This window comes from Calidris pugnax, unplaced genomic scaffold (assembly GCF_001431845.1).
Source record: "Calidris pugnax isolate Ruff unplaced genomic scaffold, ASM143184v1 scaffold171, whole genome shotgun sequence".
Classification (NCBI taxonomy): domain Eukaryota; kingdom Metazoa; phylum Chordata; class Aves; order Charadriiformes; family Scolopacidae; genus Calidris; species Calidris pugnax.
The window spans coordinates 9,828,481-9,845,596 of record NW_015091064.1 but is presented as its reverse complement, the minus strand read 5'-3'; the positions used below and the strand labels follow the sequence as shown (position 1 = coordinate 9,845,596).

Here is a 17,116-nt window from a genome sequence, read left to right as displayed (position 1 = left end):
GTCCTGAGTAACATGCTCTAGCTCTAGGCAATCCTGCTTCAGCAAGGGAGTTGGACTAGATGGTCTCTATGGTCCCTTCCAACTCTAAAATTCAGTGAAATTCAGTGAAATTCTGTGATTCTGTGCCCGGGGAGGAGGCGGCGGGGGGAGCCGGTGCCAGCCCGCTCCGCCCCCCCACCTCCTGCCCCCCCCATCGCTGCCGCCAGCTTTAAAACCGGCGCGGGGAGGGAGGGGGGGGGCAGTCGAGGCACCATGGGGCGACCGCTCGCCATCCCCGGCTGCTGCCTGGCCATGGCCCTGCTGCTGCTGCTGTCCCCCGCGGCCCGGGGGCTCCCTCCCCGCCGTCCCGCCGCCCCAGGTACCGCCGAGGGGCCGCGTCCCCCCGGGATGCGCTCCGGGACCGTGGCTCCGCCGGGCACCGCGCACCGGGGCTCACATCCCGCTGCGGCTGCGGGGGGGGCCGCGCACCGTTCGCTCGGAGGCAGAAGCACCAACTACTCGCTTTTTTTTTTTTTTTTTCATGCAAAACCGGCCTTGCTGATCTCTAAAACCTAAACAACTCTTCTTCCCCACCTGTGTTCTTTCCTCAAAACATCTCTTTCGGGCTCACAGAAGGATCAGGCTGTTGGAAAGTTTCAGGTTTTTCTTCTTTCTTTTTTTTTTTCTTTTTCCTAATCTAAAATAAGATAATTCTTCTGCCTACAAGTCTGGGATCTTGGATTTGGGTTTGTTTTTTTTTTTTGTAGGACAAACATCGTGTCTCTTCTTTCATATCTTACGCCGCCCATGCATCCACAAATATTTCTTCACGTTTTCTCAGCTTTCCAAAGCCATTCTGCTAATCCCTTATGCAAAACCTGAGTTACGGGATGCATGTAGAATTATAGATAATAATACAATGTAGTATATATATATATAGAATATACCTGGTCAGGATCCTAGATTTGCACAGTCCGTTACTCTGTCCAAAGGCAAAACCAACTCTACTGCTGTGTTTCCTGATGGGACTAAGATCTATCTGTGCAATTTGATTTTTTTCCCCTTCATCTTGTACAAGAAAAAAATATTTTTTAATGGATCGAAAAAAAAAGTGCGGGTTTTGCCTCTACTTTTGAGGGGGGGGGCAGGCGAGGCACCATGGGGCGACCGCTCGCCATCCCCGGCTGCTGCCTGGCCATGGCCCTGCTGCTGCTGCTGTCCCCCGCGGCCCGGGGGCTCCCGTCCCGCCGTCCCGCCGCCCCAGGTACCGCCGAGGGGCCGCGTCCCCCCGGGATGCGCTCCGGGACCGTGGCTCCGCCGGGCACCGCGCACCGGGGCTCACATCCCGCTGCGGCTGCGGGGGGGGCCGCGCACCGTTCGCTCGGAGGCAGAAGCACCAACTACTCGCTTTTTTTTTTTTTTTTTCATGCAAAACCGGCCTTGCTGATCTCTAAAACCTAAACAACTCTTCTTCCCCACCTGTGTTCTTTCCTCAAAACATCTCTTTCGGGCTCACAGAAGGATCAGGCTGTTGGAAAGTTTCAGGTTTTTCTTCTTTCTTTTTTTTTTTCTTTTTCCTAATCTAAAATAAGATAATTCTTCTGCCTACAAGTCTGGGATCTTGGATTTGGGTTTGTTTTTTTTTTTTGTAGGACAAACATCGTGTCTCTTCTTTCATATCTTACGCCGCCCATGCATCCACAAATATTTCTTCACGTTTTCTCAGCTTTCCAAAGCCATTCTGCTAATCCCTTATGCAAAACCTGAGTTACGGGATGCATGTAGAATTATAGATAATAATACAATGTAGTATATATATATATAGAATATACCTGGTCAGGATCCTAGATTTGCACAGTCCGTTACTCTGTCCAAAGGCAAAACCAACTCTACTGCTGTGTTTCCTGATGGGACTAAGATCTATCTGTGCAATTTGATTTTTTTCCCCTTCATCTTGTACAAGAAAAAAATATTTTTTAATGGATCGAAAAAAAAAGTGCGGGTTTTGCCTCTACTTTTGAGACGTGTGAAGAATTTTTTTATATATATATATTTTTTTATTTATTTATTTTTTAACTGGAAGGGAATAGTGAAAGCCAACTTGGTAGCAGCTGTGAAAGGTGTGTCAGGTTCCCAGAAGAGCTCTTCAGGGAGTAGATTCAAACCGAGGACCCCGCGTGTTGCTCTGCAATGCAACTGCTGAGCAGGAATGTCTCTTTTTGTAGAAACACTGTGCTTTTGGGCTGTTTGTTTGCCGTAAACCAGCAGCACAAATCCATCCCTTGATGGCATCCTCAGGGCGAGGGCAGGGTGTGGGGACAGAGCGCACGGCTCGGGGGTCCTGCTGTTGCCCTCTCGATTGTTTCTCATCTTCCTGGAAGCGACGCTCGTCTCTGATCTGAGCTATGGCTTTTCTGCTCCAGTCTAGATTTCTCTGTCAGTGAGGAATTGTAGAAGCTAGAAATATTTGTGTGAATGTTCATTTTCACAGGTAAAATTCCTTCATAAATAATAAATTCAATTATTTCTCTGCTTTGGAAACCTTTAAACAATAACAACTTTTACAGAAACATTTATCACAGCGTCGTTTGCATCTTTTTCCTGTTGGCCTTTATTTCTTCTTCTTGTGTATTTTGGATTATGAATTACAAACAAGAAATAATTCCTAAGCAGCAATCTAAATTGTTTCTATCCTCAAAAATATCATTAGGATCTGTTCACTATGTAATCTAGTCAGTTGTTTTACCTTTTTATTGCTGTAGCTTATAAAAATGGCTTTCAGAGGCTTTCTGAAAATAAGAAGTAAGTATATATTATTGCTACACTTGTGTGTTGGCTGCTAACATGTGAACTACAACCCTTTGTTTCGAGGATAGTTAAACATTTTGTGGGCTCAAATGTGGGCCTATCTTTTAATACTTAGAAGTGTTCAATTATTTATTCCTTGTCAAAGTTAATCTTTAAGAATTTCTAATGTGTCTCTCACTGTAATTTTAAGCCTCTTCCTAAAAAGTCCAGAGTGCCAACATTTATCTGGCAGTAGTTTGCCGCGACGGCTCTCGCTGCCCCGCGGTGCGAGCTCCGGTCCCGTGCAGGAGATGACTGAAGTGTTTTCCTTCCTCCTTGACAGACTCTGCCTGCAAGAACCGGCCCCTAGACCTCGTCTTCATCATCGACAGCTCCCGTAGTGTCCGACCTGAGGAGTTTGAGAAAGTGAAAGTCTTTTTGTCAGAAATGATCGATACCTTGGACGTCGGTGAAAGGACAACCCGCGTGGCAGTCCTGAACTACGCCAGCACGGTCAAGGTAGAGTTTCCCCTCCGGACCTACTTTGATAGAGCATCTATGAAGGAGGCTGTATCTCACATCGAGCCCTTGTCTGCTGGCACGATGACCGGCCTCGCCATCCAAACTGCCATGGATGAAGTCTTCACTGAGGAAATGGGCACCCGGCCAGCAACCTTCAATATCCCCAAGGTGGTCATTGTTGTGACAGATGGACGACCGCAAGACCAGGTTCAAGACGTGGCAGCGAGCGCCCGGGCAGCTGGCATCGAGATCTACGCCGTCGGGGTAGACAGGGCAGACATGCAGTCCCTGAGGATAATGGCCAGCGAGCCACTGGATGAACACGTCTTTTATGTGGAGACCTATGGTGTGATCGAAAAGCTGACATCCAAATTCAGAGAGACTTTCTGTGGTAAGGTGGTCGGTCCAAGAGGGTAGTGTAATTTGGCTCATTTTGGCTTCTCCTGTGGTTCTGCTCCCTAAGAAAGAAGGTTTTCAGAAGTGTTATGTATCACATTTAAATATTTCCTTTGCCACCCGTTAGGCAAACAAGCCATCCCTTTTATTCAGTGGAGGCCAAGTAATGACCTTTCGTTTTGAATAGTGACCTTACCATGCAGGTTACAGACCTGGTTTCAGTGGACCTCCTTGTGCAGTTGGTCCCATTTAGTGCGAGAGAAAGCAGGGCAACCTGGCTGGCACTCGGCTACAGACATTTTCTGACTTGCCGAGAGCGCACGCTGGAAGGGTGGAAGGGTGGAAGGGTGGCTCCAAAGAGTTCCTTATAGATTCAGAGTCAGAAAATCAGTGTGGTGTGGGAACCGCCACGCTAGCTTGAGAAATTTGTTGCAGGATGAAGAAGTGCCTGAACAGAACGGCAGGTCATCTCAGGATAGGCTTTCTTTCTGAGCTGCCATTGCTGGGCTTTTCCATTATTCCAAAGTCACACCTTTCTGTGTTTCTCTGCACCTTGATTTAGACAGGGAACTGTGGGATGGTTTGAATTAGCTTCGCTCTCCCCAGGCTGGGCTTGGAAAAATGCTGGATGTATGTTTGGTTTGGACTAGAACTCCAATAACGATGCTAGGCCAGTGTGGGTTCTTACTGTCATTTACAGAAACAAAAAGGTCACCTATCTGGAGTATTTAGAAATGCCTATAGGTAGGTATGACACAGCCCTACTCACAAAAATCAAACAATGACTTTTTGGCAATTAAAAAAGTAGGTTTTTCTAGTAAATTTCAAGGAAATTACTTGTAAAATAATTCTCCAGCAAGTAATGGGTAAAATCAGGTGTAAAGAACATTTAAAGAGAATTAAAATAACAGCCGTTGCCTTGGGCACTTGGTTGGCAATGTGTTAGTTTGTTATTTCAGAGCCTTACTAAAAATTACCAGCATACGTTTGGAATACGTTTAGAGTGAATAGACCTTTTTTTTTCTAAGTATGAAATAAATGTGTAGGACCATCTGTAGGCAGGACACTTTGCCCAATAATTAACATAGGAAATGCCTTGAGGTTTGGCTCGACATCACGCTGTGTCGCTGATGTGACCACATCCTCTCTCTGGTATCTGGAAGTGTGTCCAAGTGCCCACCTACCTGGACAGGTATGTGAGCTGTGAACATAGCACTAGTTTTCCACCGATGTTCTCGCCAAAGCAAGTCCTTTTGTAGCACCAAAGAAAAATCTCTTGTTCCTTAGAGTAAACCTACTGTTTATTGTGTGAAAGCATAGGAATTATTCCCCTGTGAAGCTGGAGGATAAACCAAAGAGGGCTCACACATACACACTTCTGAGTTTCCTACATGCAGTTAGCCAGAATATGTGGGATTCATGGCCAAATGTGGGGTAAAGAGAACAGTTTTTCAAAGGGTTCCTATGAACCAAATGAATCTAAGAGGGCTTTGTAAGACAGTGTGGGTAAACTGGGTCTTTTCCAGCTCCAGACTGCTTCTTGGTCAGAAATCTAGACTCACCAGTGACAATTAGGATTTTCTTCGCTTTGGCCAAAGGCAAATAAATTTGTTTGTAGGGTGAACTGAAAACAGGAAAACTAATGTTCAGGGGCAGAATAGTTGGCTAAGATCAAGTTCTTGATGCATTGAGAGCATCATTCAACATGAGACCATCCTGGGGATGGAAAATCTTAGCCTTGAATTGGTGTCCAAGCCAGTGGAAGCTTGACTTTCCTACCACAAAAATCTGACCAGTTCAATCTGAGCTTCTCAGTTATGGTTGAAAATGTCACCCGCAGATTTTTTTCGTAAGTCGTGGAGATGAATCCTCTTATTCCCGAGGGTGTAGCAGAATGAAAAGATGCTGTCTTGGTTTGAGATTTGGTTTTGCCAATGGAAATATAAGACACACTTTCTATCAGCCTTAGTAGGGCACATCTAAAACTTCCATGTTTCAGAAAATGGGCAATGTTGCCTTGTCTTCAGAAGTACATGTGAAGATTCAAACATTCTTGCTTCATAGAATCATAGAATGGTTTGAGTTGGAAGGAACCTTAAAGATTGTAGAGTTTCAACTCCCCTGCCATGGCAGGGACATCTCCCACTAGACCAGGTTGCTCAAAGCCTCATCCAGCCTGGCCTTGAACATTTCGAGGGGTGGGACATCCACAACTTCTCATTTCTTGTCTCACCACTATTGCTTTGGAGTTTGATCTTACCAGTAATCAATAAGAGGGTGTAGCAGAATGAAAAGATGCTGTCTTGGTTTGAGATTTGGTTTTGCCAATGGAAATATAAGACACACTTTCTATCAGCCTTAGTAGGGCACATCTAAAACTTCCATGTTTCAGAAAATGGGCAATGTTGCCTTGTCTTCAGAAGTACATGCGAAGATTCAAACATTCTTGCTTCATAGAATCATAGAAGGGTTTGGGTTGGAAGGGACCTTAAAGATCATCAAGTTCCAACTCCCCTGCCATGGGCAGGGACACCTCCCACTAGACAAGGTTGCTCAAAGCCCCATCCAGCCTGGCTTTGAACATTTCCAGGGATGGGACATCCACAACTTCTCATTTCTTGTCTCACCACTATTGCTTTGGAGTTTGATCTTACCAGTAATCAATAACCACATTGTAACTATGCATGTGAATAACATCTCAGGTAATAACAAACTTGTCTTTCCATTTTTCTCTTTTTTTTCCCTTTTATTTTCTCCTCTTTTCTTCCTTTCTGCAAACTTGTCTTTCCATTTTTCTCTTTTTTTCCCCTTTCATTTTCTCCTCCTTTCTTTCTCCTTTCCCACCTTTTTCCTCCACCTTTTTTTTCTTCTCTCCTCACCACCTTTTTCCTCCACCTTTTTTTTCTTCTACCCTCTTGCTTCATAGAATCATAGAATGGTTTGAGTTGGAAGGAACCTTAAAGATTGTAGAGTTTCAACTCCCCTGCCATGGCAGGGACATCTCCCACTAGACCAGGTTGCTCAAAGCCTCATCCAGCCTGGCCTTGAACATTTCGAGGGGTGGGACATCCACAACTTCTCATTTCTTGTCTCACCACTATTGCTTTGGAGTTTGATCTTACCAGTAATCAATAACCACATTGTAACTACGCATGTGAATAACATCTCAGGTAATAGCAAACTTGTCTTTCCATTTTTCTCTTTTTTTTCCCTTTTATTTTCTCCTCTTTTCTTCCTTTCTGCTTTCCCACCTTTTTCCTCCACCTTTTTTTTCTTCTCTCCTCACCCCCTGCCTTCTCTCTCCTCTTCCCTTTTTCATCTCATCTAAATTTAGTCCTCTAAAAATCATCACAGTTTAAGTGAGTAGCTAGGTTTGCTTCACAGTTTGTGGAGAGAAACAGGGCATCTTGAGGCGACCAAAGAAGCAGCAGATCCAAAGCTAAATACACTTGAGAAGACTTGGTCAGAAGTTAATTATGTAGTTAGACCATCTGTGAAGGAAATGACTGTCAGCACACACAGTGCATTGCAGGGACAGCCCAGCATTGCGACAGTCATTTTGCCTGCCACACTTCTATCAGCTGCCATCCATCACGCTGCTTTTCATGTCACTGCTTTCTGTTTTCTCAGACTGATGAAGTAGCCTTATTGTCTGCTGGGCATTTAGCTGGTCCCTGAAAATCGAATCTCATTGTAGTTTGTAGTTTCAGCTTCTCCAGACATTATTTCTGTACTGTCCTTCAATGAGGAGGTTCACGTGCCCGTAAAGCTACTTTACTGTAGAAACATTTCTCCATATCCTCTTTTAGTCTTGACTGTTTAAACCTGATGGACCAAGGCAGCTTCAGCCCTCACATACCCATCTTGCACTGGTGGGTTTCTTTGCTGGCTGATGCACCTGGACCATCATTACACAGACACTCTTCTCATCCCTGAGAAGACAGTGTGTTGCCCTGCTGCCTCTGAATCATTTTTCTCTTCCTCCTGGTCTCCTGGGATTATTTGAGCTTGTTGTCTGTAATAGAAAGGGACTGGATACAAAAAGCCAGAAGGTCCTTTTCATTGCCGAGTTCTCATTTCCAGTGGAATGTTACTGAAGGCTTAAAATCTCTCCCTGTTGCACCCTTTTCAATTCATCTTGTCTTTCTGCTACCTCAGGTGGTGAGTTATTTCAGTGCAGTTGTTCCAGTGTCATTTACGACCTCCTTCTTCTGGCTACAGAATGATGCAAAAGATGCCAGTAGCTTTAGTGATAGTGACACCGCACTGACATTTATTACTCCTAATCCAGCAAACGGTGCAAGATGAACTTTTGTAAACATAATAAATTATTAATGACTGTTTCTTTCCTTTGGGATTAAATGCCTTTTCTGTAAATGCCCTTTGTAGCTGCGAATGTGTGTGCGCTTGGGACCCACGACTGTGAGCAGGTCTGTGTGAGTAACGGGGGCTCCTACCTTTGTGACTGCTACGAAGGCTACACTCTCAACCCGGATAAGAGAACCTGCTCAGGTATTGCTCCTTTGGTAAATGTTTTTAACTAGGAAAAAAATAAATCACTTTTGAACACCGTAATGGGATTTGAGAAGCTACTCGTGTACTTCTGTTGAAACAGTGAACTTCTCTGTCTCCTTCAATAATAATAAATCTAATCATAAATAATACATAAAAGTCACCTGCAAGTAATGATGAGAAATAGTTTGATTCCATCACCATCCTTTTTATTATGCCTACAGATCCATGCATTAGGGCCAGATGCCAAAACACAGTCTTCAGATGTAGACACTGCATAGATATTTTCTCCTACCTCTTATTCTAATTCCTTCAGTTACTATTGACATTTTTGAGCCGATTCCAAATAAAAATATATTCAAAAATGTGAACATGCACTCCGTCCCAAACTGCTTTGTATTAACAATGAATGGTTTCTCTGACACGGCTCTTGCAGCTGTGGACATGTGTACACCTGGAAGGCACGAGTGTGATCAGATCTGTGTGAGTAACAACGGGTCCTACGTCTGTGAGTGCTACGAAGGCTACACCCTGAATCCAGATAAGAAGACTTGCTCAGGTAAGAATTAATAATACATGAAACTCACAGAGACATGTTTTCTCTGAGTTACCCTCATTATTTCTTGTTGAAAAATTGCTTACAGACATCAACTCTTAAAATGAGAAGTCACCTGTAGCCTTTCCCCTTGGTTCCAATAACAATAAAATTGCATTTTTCTTTAAATGTTTTGATTAAAAAAATGCAGTTTGGCACTTACCTACCATGCTATGGTATTCACAGTACTTCATGAACATTACTTATCCCCTGGGAGAGGATGAACCTATTTTAGAGATGCCTGCCAGTACTGTGTCTCCACTGGAGACTGAGTGCCATGAGGCCATAGAGAACTTAAAACTTGATGATTTTCTCACGTCCTCTCTGTCTCTTCTGTTGAAACTCAGGGGTTTTTACTGCTCCCAACGTTGTGCAGGGCTCTGCTATATAGCAACCCCAGTCTTTCACTGGCAGCAGTTTCTTTCCTACCCTCCAAATACTTTTCCGGATTGTTTCTTTAAATCCAGAAGTTTGAAGCAGCACCAGCCTTAGGGTAGCTATTTTATAACTAGTAAGTGCATCCCTCCCTTTCAGAGCTCATAAGCGTTCTTCTCACTGAAGTTTTCACTCCTTATTTCTGCTTATTTCTGAAGAGAGAACATAATCTTCTAGTGCTTCTGCTTTTTTGTTTGTTTGTGTTCTCACGAGGCTTTATATCTCTTTGCCACTTAATAGTATTTCTACATATCGTGCCTGGCTTTTTGTGCCTGCTTTCAGCTCATGGATGAAAGTACAGAGTTAAAGCTGGATTCACCACAGTTACTGCTAATACCGCAAGAAACAAGTTCTGCCTGGGCACGTGGCAGGTTATTGCTCATCTCAGTATGGTGTTTCAGCTTCATCCTTCCTGGGGATATCCAGGACTGCTAGAATTGCTGAGGAAAATCAGAATTGAGTGAGATGTGGTACAGTAATGTCTTGCAGTCCCAATATCTGCTTCCTCCATTAAATAATTAGTAACTGAATTCAGTTGTCTGCAGCATAATGTAATAATGTAGTAGGGCACTGGTTGAATCCTAATTAAATTGTTTTTAGAAATGCTGAAGCATTAAGAGGTTTCTTTTCTCAAACACGGTTGACCGCAGCCATGGACATGTGCACACCTGGAAGGCACGACTGTGCACAAGTCTGTCTGAGCAATGATGGATCCTACAGCTGTGACTGCTTTGAAGGCTACGCTCTGAATCCGGATAAGAAGACTTGCTCAGGTAAGACCTGATTTCACTGAATTTCACTGAATTACACTGAATTTCACTGAATTTTAGAGTTGGAAGGGACCATAGAGATCATCTAGTCCAACTCCCCTGCCGAAGCAGGATTGCCTAGAGCTAGAGCATGTTACTCAGGACTGCATCCAGGTGGGTCTTGAAAATCTCCAAGGAAGGGGACTCCACACCCTCCCTGGGCAGCCTGTTCCAGGGCTCTGTCACCCTCACCGTGAAGAAGTTTCTCCTCATATTTGAGTGGAACCTCTTATGTTCCAACTTGTGCCCGTTGCCCCTTGTCCTCTCACTGGGAACCACTGAAAAGAGTCTGGCTCCCTCCTCCTTCAACCCTCCCTTGAGATACTTGTAGGCATTGATAAGGTCTCCCCTCAGCCTTCTCTTCTCCAGACTAAAGAGTCCCAGCTCTCTCAGTCTCTCCTCATCAGGGAGATGCTCCAATCCTTGAATCATCTTTGTTGCCCTTCGCTGGACTCTTTCTAGTAGTTCCCTGTCCCTCTTGAACTGGGGAGCCCAGAACTGGACGCAGTACTCTAGGAGGTATTGTGTTCAGCTAAAAGCATGTAGCTTTTAAAAATCAGGTTAATTTATGTTATTTTTCTGATAAATTATGCAAGAGTTTCTGCACTGAAAACACAGTGCAACTTTATTTCTTTGTGTGTCCAGTAATAATTTGAGACCCGTGACTCTTCAACAGTTGTGTGAAGCTTGTAATTGGTATAATTAAAATGCCACGTGGCATTTCCCTGAGGACTTTGCAGCATTTTCACACCCACGGAGCACAAATTGCCATATCCACCTGAGAGAGGAGAAGGATAACATATTTGGTGGGAACATGTGATGTGTAGTACCTTGTCAGAAAACTCTTCAGCAAAGCAGCACAAGGGAGTGAGATGAAGGAGAGCAAGGACTGTGCTGGGAGAGAGGTTACAGTCTATACCATCATGAGAGTGATCACTCTTTCTGGTGGATGTGCTGGGACTATAATAAATATTCCAGCCTTAGAGCTCTAGAGGATGGAGGGAAATATTCTTTCCCAGTTTTGGCCTCATGCGGCGAACAGGAGCATAGATGTAGCCAGTACTTAAGAATGTATATATAAATATATAGTACCTACAAATTAAGATGCATTCTCTACCCTTTTCATTTATTTAGGATTTGAGCTTCACTCATTTCTTGGATGTCTCACTGATGCTTTGTTTACACAAAACTCTTTTTTTTTACTTTCGTCATAACCCCTTTCCTTACTACATTTTGTGTGACAAAGCACTGAACCTCGGCTTCCCGTTCCAGGAGGCTCCCAGACAAATCTCTCCAGTTAAGTCATGGGTTTCGCATCTCCAAGAGGTGAAGCTGAAGGGCCTCAGTATTACTTCCTGCCTAGTTTAGGAGCTGATTTTATAAATACAGTTCCTAAGATTAATTCTCCCCTGGCATTATACAGATGCATTAAAGATCTATGAGGGACTGTGAATTCAGTTAAGCATTCCCTTTAGGAGCCCAATCCTGAACCTCCTTTCATAGCACTGATTCCCCCTGCATAATCAAATTTCAGATTATTTCCCTAACATGCTTGCTTTTTTTCTCTTTTAAATCTCATTTTGCAATAGGCTGCTGATTTCTCAACCATCCAGGTCTATAATAAAAACAGTTCAGGTCCAGGAGGTGGTCCTTTCTCTATTTCTCTCTTTATTTCTCTCTCTCTTTAAGATTATTTCCCTAACATGCTTGCTTTTTTTCTCTTTTAAATCTCATTTTGCAATAGGCTGCTGATTTCTCAACCATCCAGGTCTATAATAAAAACAGTTCAGGTCCAGGAGGTGGTCCTTTCTCTATTTCTCTCTTTATTTCTCTCTTTTTTTATTTCTCTCTCTCTTTTTATCTTTCTTTCTTTCTTTCTTTCTCTCTTTTTCTTAATCTTCTGTCTTTCTTTGCCTATGCCTGACTGAACCTCCTTACTGCAAAGATATCCAAATATAGGAACTCCTTCTCAGCTTGGCCTTCAGAGTTGACGTGTTAAATTTGGCAGAAAACATCAGCCTCACACATCAAGTGCCCACTTTGTAACTGGCAGCGGGTGCCACGTCTCTTTTTTTTTTTGCAGCCATGTATACTCTTCTGTTTATGGTCTTTTTACTCCACAGAACAGTGTCTTACCCAACTCAATTAGAGCTGAAATAATGCCAAATACTCTCTTAAAATCCAGCTATTTGTTCTCTGAAATTCCTTTGGATAATTATTTTGTAATTGGGTCACTGCTGGTTCAGTTCCTTCTGCAATTTGTTACAATTGCAAAAAAAGGTGTTGCCAGTGTTCCAAAAATCGTATTAATTGACGTGGATAGCCAGATAAAAACACACTCTGTATACCCCGTACGGGTAATACATGCTGGCTACAACCTGGTTTGAATCCAAATGAAGATATGTTTGCAAATGGGAATTATTAACATCAACCAAACTGAGGTTTGGGTATGAATTAATATTCTTCTCTTCTCTGATGCCTTCCTCAGCTATGGACATGTGTGCACCTGGGAGGCACGACTGCGAGCAAGTCTGTGTGAGAGATGATCTCTTCTACACCTGTGACTGCCACCAAGGCTACACCCTGAACCCAGACAAGAAGACTTGCTCAAGTAAGAGCAGATTGCTGTTCCCTATTTCCCACACTCTCCCCAGCTAAGGACATGTACTGGAATTGCTCTCAGTAGCAGGTTAATGCATTTGGATCTGTTTGAGAAACTTTCACATGCATTCAAGTGTTACAAGACAATTCTATATCACTCTGCTTTTTCTACTTCAAGCAACATTCAGAGACCTAAAGCACTCCCCAGCTAAGGACATGTACTGGAATTGCTCTCAGTAGCAGGTTAATGCATTTGGATCTGTTTGAGAAACTTTCACATGCATTCAAGTGTTACAAGACAATTCTATATCACTCTGCTTTTTCTACTTCAAGCAACATTCAGAGACCTAAAGCACTTTATATGCAACAATGCTAATAACTGCTTACCATTTGGTCTTTCTTTATCATCTTATAACTAAGGCCTTCACTCTACTTAAAAATAATATGCAATATTCAGCAAACCTAGAACTGAGAAATACCTGAAGAGAGAGGAGCTGAGGTTAGTCACGTAGTCACACACTTTGCAGTACTGTGGAAACTGTGTGCCACTGTGCAGGGGACAATTTGAGGTGGTGTCCTTCCCTCCAGCCTGAATTCCATGTTGCTGTTTCTTTCTTTAGTTTCTCACCTTTGGAGGTCCCTTCTGGCCTGGGCAATTCTATGATTCTATGATTCTATGATCTTATAACTAAGGCCTTCACTCTATTTAAAAATAATATGCAATATTCAGCAAACCTAGAACTGAGAAATACCTGAAGAGAGAGGAGCTGAGGTTAGTCACGTAGTCACACACTTTGCAGTACTGTGGAAACTGTGTGCCACTGTGCAGGGGACAATTTGAGGTGGTGTCCTTCCCTCCAGCCTGAATTCCATGTTGCTGTTTCTTTCTTTAGTTTCTCAGGTAACTTAGTGTTATAGTAAAAATGTGATTTTAAAAAAAAAATATTTCTTTTCTTCCTGGTCTCCTTACTGTAAAGTTATTGTGTGCTGGAAACTTTTCCTAGCACGCCTTTGGAGGTGATCTGGCACTTCACATCTGGTGGGTTTAGGCAGCTGTGGTCAGAGTGAGCGTGGACTGTACAAAATAAGGACCAAGGGAGACCCCAGTAAGGCCATTAGTTCATATCGCTGCCCCAGGGTGAGATCAGTTACACATCTCAGTAGTTCCTGGTAAGATCCACATAGGATAGGCTCCCAGTACGGAAAAAGATTGCCATTGGGAAGCCTTAAAAAAAAGTTATCTTTTTTTTGGACAACTTTCTCCAAAATGCATTCTGTAGGAAGTGTAGTATGAGCACCAGGAAGCCATGGCTGTGAGCAGGTGGATCGTATACCTGCAACTGCTATGAAGGCTTAACCTTAAATCCAGAGGAGAAAACATGCTCAAGTAATTATTTAATGTTTGGGTTTTTTTTCCCCTGAATGTATCTATTGAAGTACCTCTTTTAAATCTGTTAAATCCTTTTAATCTGTTTGAGAAACATTCTATGAACTCACAAACTCCCTGGAAGTATAAAGCCTTCTCATTCTTTTCTCACTGCGTCCACTAATATTTTGAGCTAGTTTCATCCTTCTTGTTTAGTTTTAGCAGATACTGTATTTAAAACTGCAGTTGACTCTTACTTATCACCACACATTAAAGGACTTCACTGTATTTAAAAAAAATTAGTTTCATCCTTCTTGTTTAGTTTTAGCAGTTATTGTATTTAAAACTGCAGTCGACTCTTACTTATCACCACACATTTAAGGACTTCACTGTATTTAAAAAAAAAATAATCAGTTATAATCCACATTTCCTTATGAAATGGGAATAATTGTGGGGAACTGTCAAGGCAGGGTTCTGTGGCATCTCTCTCCAGGGCATGAGACGCAACTGTGTACCAAAATGTGAAGGATGGTGGGGAGTCAGAGGTAAATGGAACTGGTGTCAGAAGAGCTACTGCAATGCTACACCGTATGTTCTTGTCCACTCCTCCAAGCTGAGTGGGGCAGGCATGAACTCACCAACTGCTTTCCCTCCACATGGGCAATAAAGGCATCAACTGCTGGCAGAACCTCCGCACCATTTGATGGAGAATCATAAGTAAAGTTGGGTTGGAAAGGACCTCAAGAGGTACCTAGTCGGATCTCTGGTTCAGAGCAGGGATAACTTGCCATCAAGTGGCTAAGGACCTTGTGTAAGAGCAAAGTTATAAAATACATGGATATAGCCAAACACCATCTGCAAAAATAGTAATTTTTTTGTAGGTCTGGACTTAAAACACAAATGCAGTATAAAAACACAACCCTAGTGTGCTTTGTACGACTTGTTGGGCATCCCAGTGGCAACGGGAGTGTCCAGAATTTTGCATACCAAATACTGCAAGACTCTACATTTCACAGAAGGGCTGTAGAAGACTTCATGGTACCCTTGGGTGGTTTCCAAAGTTGGTTGGAAAAGTAATTTCGTTAAAACAGACATCATCCAAGGAGGATCTGTATCTGTCATTGGAGAGTTTAAATGCAAACATAAAAAAATTAACTGGCAGTTGGTTGGAAACCAACCATGTTGGTGTGATATTTTGAACTGGCCTTCCTCCAGCTGAATCTCAAACAGCTCTTCTTTGTACACGCACCATAAAGCTGGCAGAGCGTTCCAAAAAAGGGAACTGGACGAATATGGGTTCAGTGGAGTCAAGGAGACAACAGTTTCAACATTGGCTCTAAGACAAATGAATTTCTATGCTGCCAGAAGTGAATCTGTTCATAGATTCTTTCAGTGAAACACTGAATGAACAACCTTTAGAAATGGATATATTTTAGTCATTATCTATAATACAAGCAGCCATCAGTTTCCTTGCAAAATGAAGATATCAATGTCATAACACAAAAAGAGAAACCAAAACAATTCAGGAAAAAAGAGGAATTGTATCAAAGTATAACATTTCTATTACAATGCTGTTATAATGTTCACATAATTTGTTTAGCAGTGATCAGCTATGTACATAGAAGAGTAATTTAATAATCTGCTGCTCTTGCTTTTGCAAGCAATGTAAAAAAAACTCAGAAGTGCTGTGTTTGGGAGTGGTTAAGTACCCAAAATGCCATTACAAACCAGCTTTGACAGGGCAGAAACCTTGGTTTTGGATAGATAGCTTTAGATTCTATTTAGGTATGAAGAAGAAATCCTTTACTATGAAAGTGGTGAGATACTGGAACAGGTTGCCCAGAGAAGTTGTGGATGCCCCATCCCTGGAAGTGTTCAAGGACAGATTGGATGGGGCTTTGAGAAACCTGGTCTAGTAAAAGATGTCCCTGCCTATGGCAGTGGGGTTGGACTAGTTGACCTTTAAATGTCCCTTCTAACCCAAGCTATTCTATGGCACTATGATTCTTCTGAAGAGAAGCCCAACAAGTTAGTCATGGTCTTAAATACAGTCTGTTTACAGTGACGCCAGTGTCCTGTGTGGACAGTCTGATGGTCAAAGTACTACTCACAAGACAGAGAACTGGACTGCAGGTTCATCACAGCCTGCATGGCACTCATTTTTATTCCGAGGGTACCCTGCCTCTTGGGGTGGGGGATATTCTAAATGAGAGGGAGAGAGAACAAGTGAAGGAAAGATTCACTTTAGTCTAGCAATTAGAATTGATAGGGGAGGCTTGTTGGTCTTCACCTCTTTTTGTATGTAATCCAATAATGGTCTAATTTAAAGAGTGCAGAGGATGCAGGTAAGCAGGTGAGGAACTCCCAGATCTGGCTCCTCCTCAGTTAGAGTCAAGCTTTCTCTTGCGTGTCCTGTTTTCAGACTATGACATTCATATCTCTGGCTGATGACAGACCCCTGTTCATTGCCATCCCTCCTGCCTGGCTGCCCTGGGTTGCAGCTTGCTGTAGTCTCACAGCATGAGTTCAACTCCCATTGCAGAATCAAGCATCTTAAATGTTCAATGATTGTCATAAATATTCTGTTTTCTCACTTAGGAGCCATAACGAGCAGTCTTATAACTGAAGAATCCTGTAAGTGTGAAGCCATAGCTGCCCTGCAGGACTCAGTGACCTCAAGTCTTGAAGCTCTGTCCACAAAATATATCCTTTTTCTTACATGACCTTCTGCATTCAGCTCTTTACCGGTATTTTAGAAGCAACTGCTTTAATGGTAGGCAGGGAAGAAACATACCTCAAAAGAGAATGTATTTTCCTGGTAATTTTAGAAATGTATTGGAGCAAAATCTTGGTTGTTGCAAATACCATTATGTTTCCACATCCCATGAAGGGCTTTAGTATCGAGATACAGATAAAATGCACATGCCCACGGCACCTAGGTGCTATGTTGAACATCAAGCACTGCTTTGTTTGTAATTTCACTGAATTTCACTGAATTTTAGAGTTGGAAGGGACCATAGAGATAATCTAGTCCAACTCCCCTGCTGAAGCAGGATTGCCTAGAGCTCGAGCATGTTACTCAGGACTGCATCCAGGTGGGTCTTGAAAATCTCC

General features: G+C 42.9%; 1 protein-coding gene across 1 annotated transcript; it reads left to right on the top strand.

The window, feature by feature from the left end:
* Positions 1 to 1,137: 1,137 nt before the first annotated feature.
* Positions 1,138 to 16,899, top strand: MATN3 (matrilin 3). The gene is made up of 7 exons (XM_014956763.1): positions 1,138 to 1,243; positions 3,110 to 3,679; positions 8,074 to 8,196; positions 8,633 to 8,755; positions 9,877 to 9,999; positions 12,524 to 12,646; positions 16,601 to 16,899. The coding sequence occupies exons 1-7, from the start codon at positions 1,138 to 1,140 to the stop codon at positions 16,723 to 16,725; spliced, it is 1,293 nt and encodes a 430-aa protein (XP_014812249.1). The 3' UTR covers positions 16,726 to 16,899.
* The last annotated feature ends 217 nt before the right edge of the window (positions 16,900 to 17,116 follow it).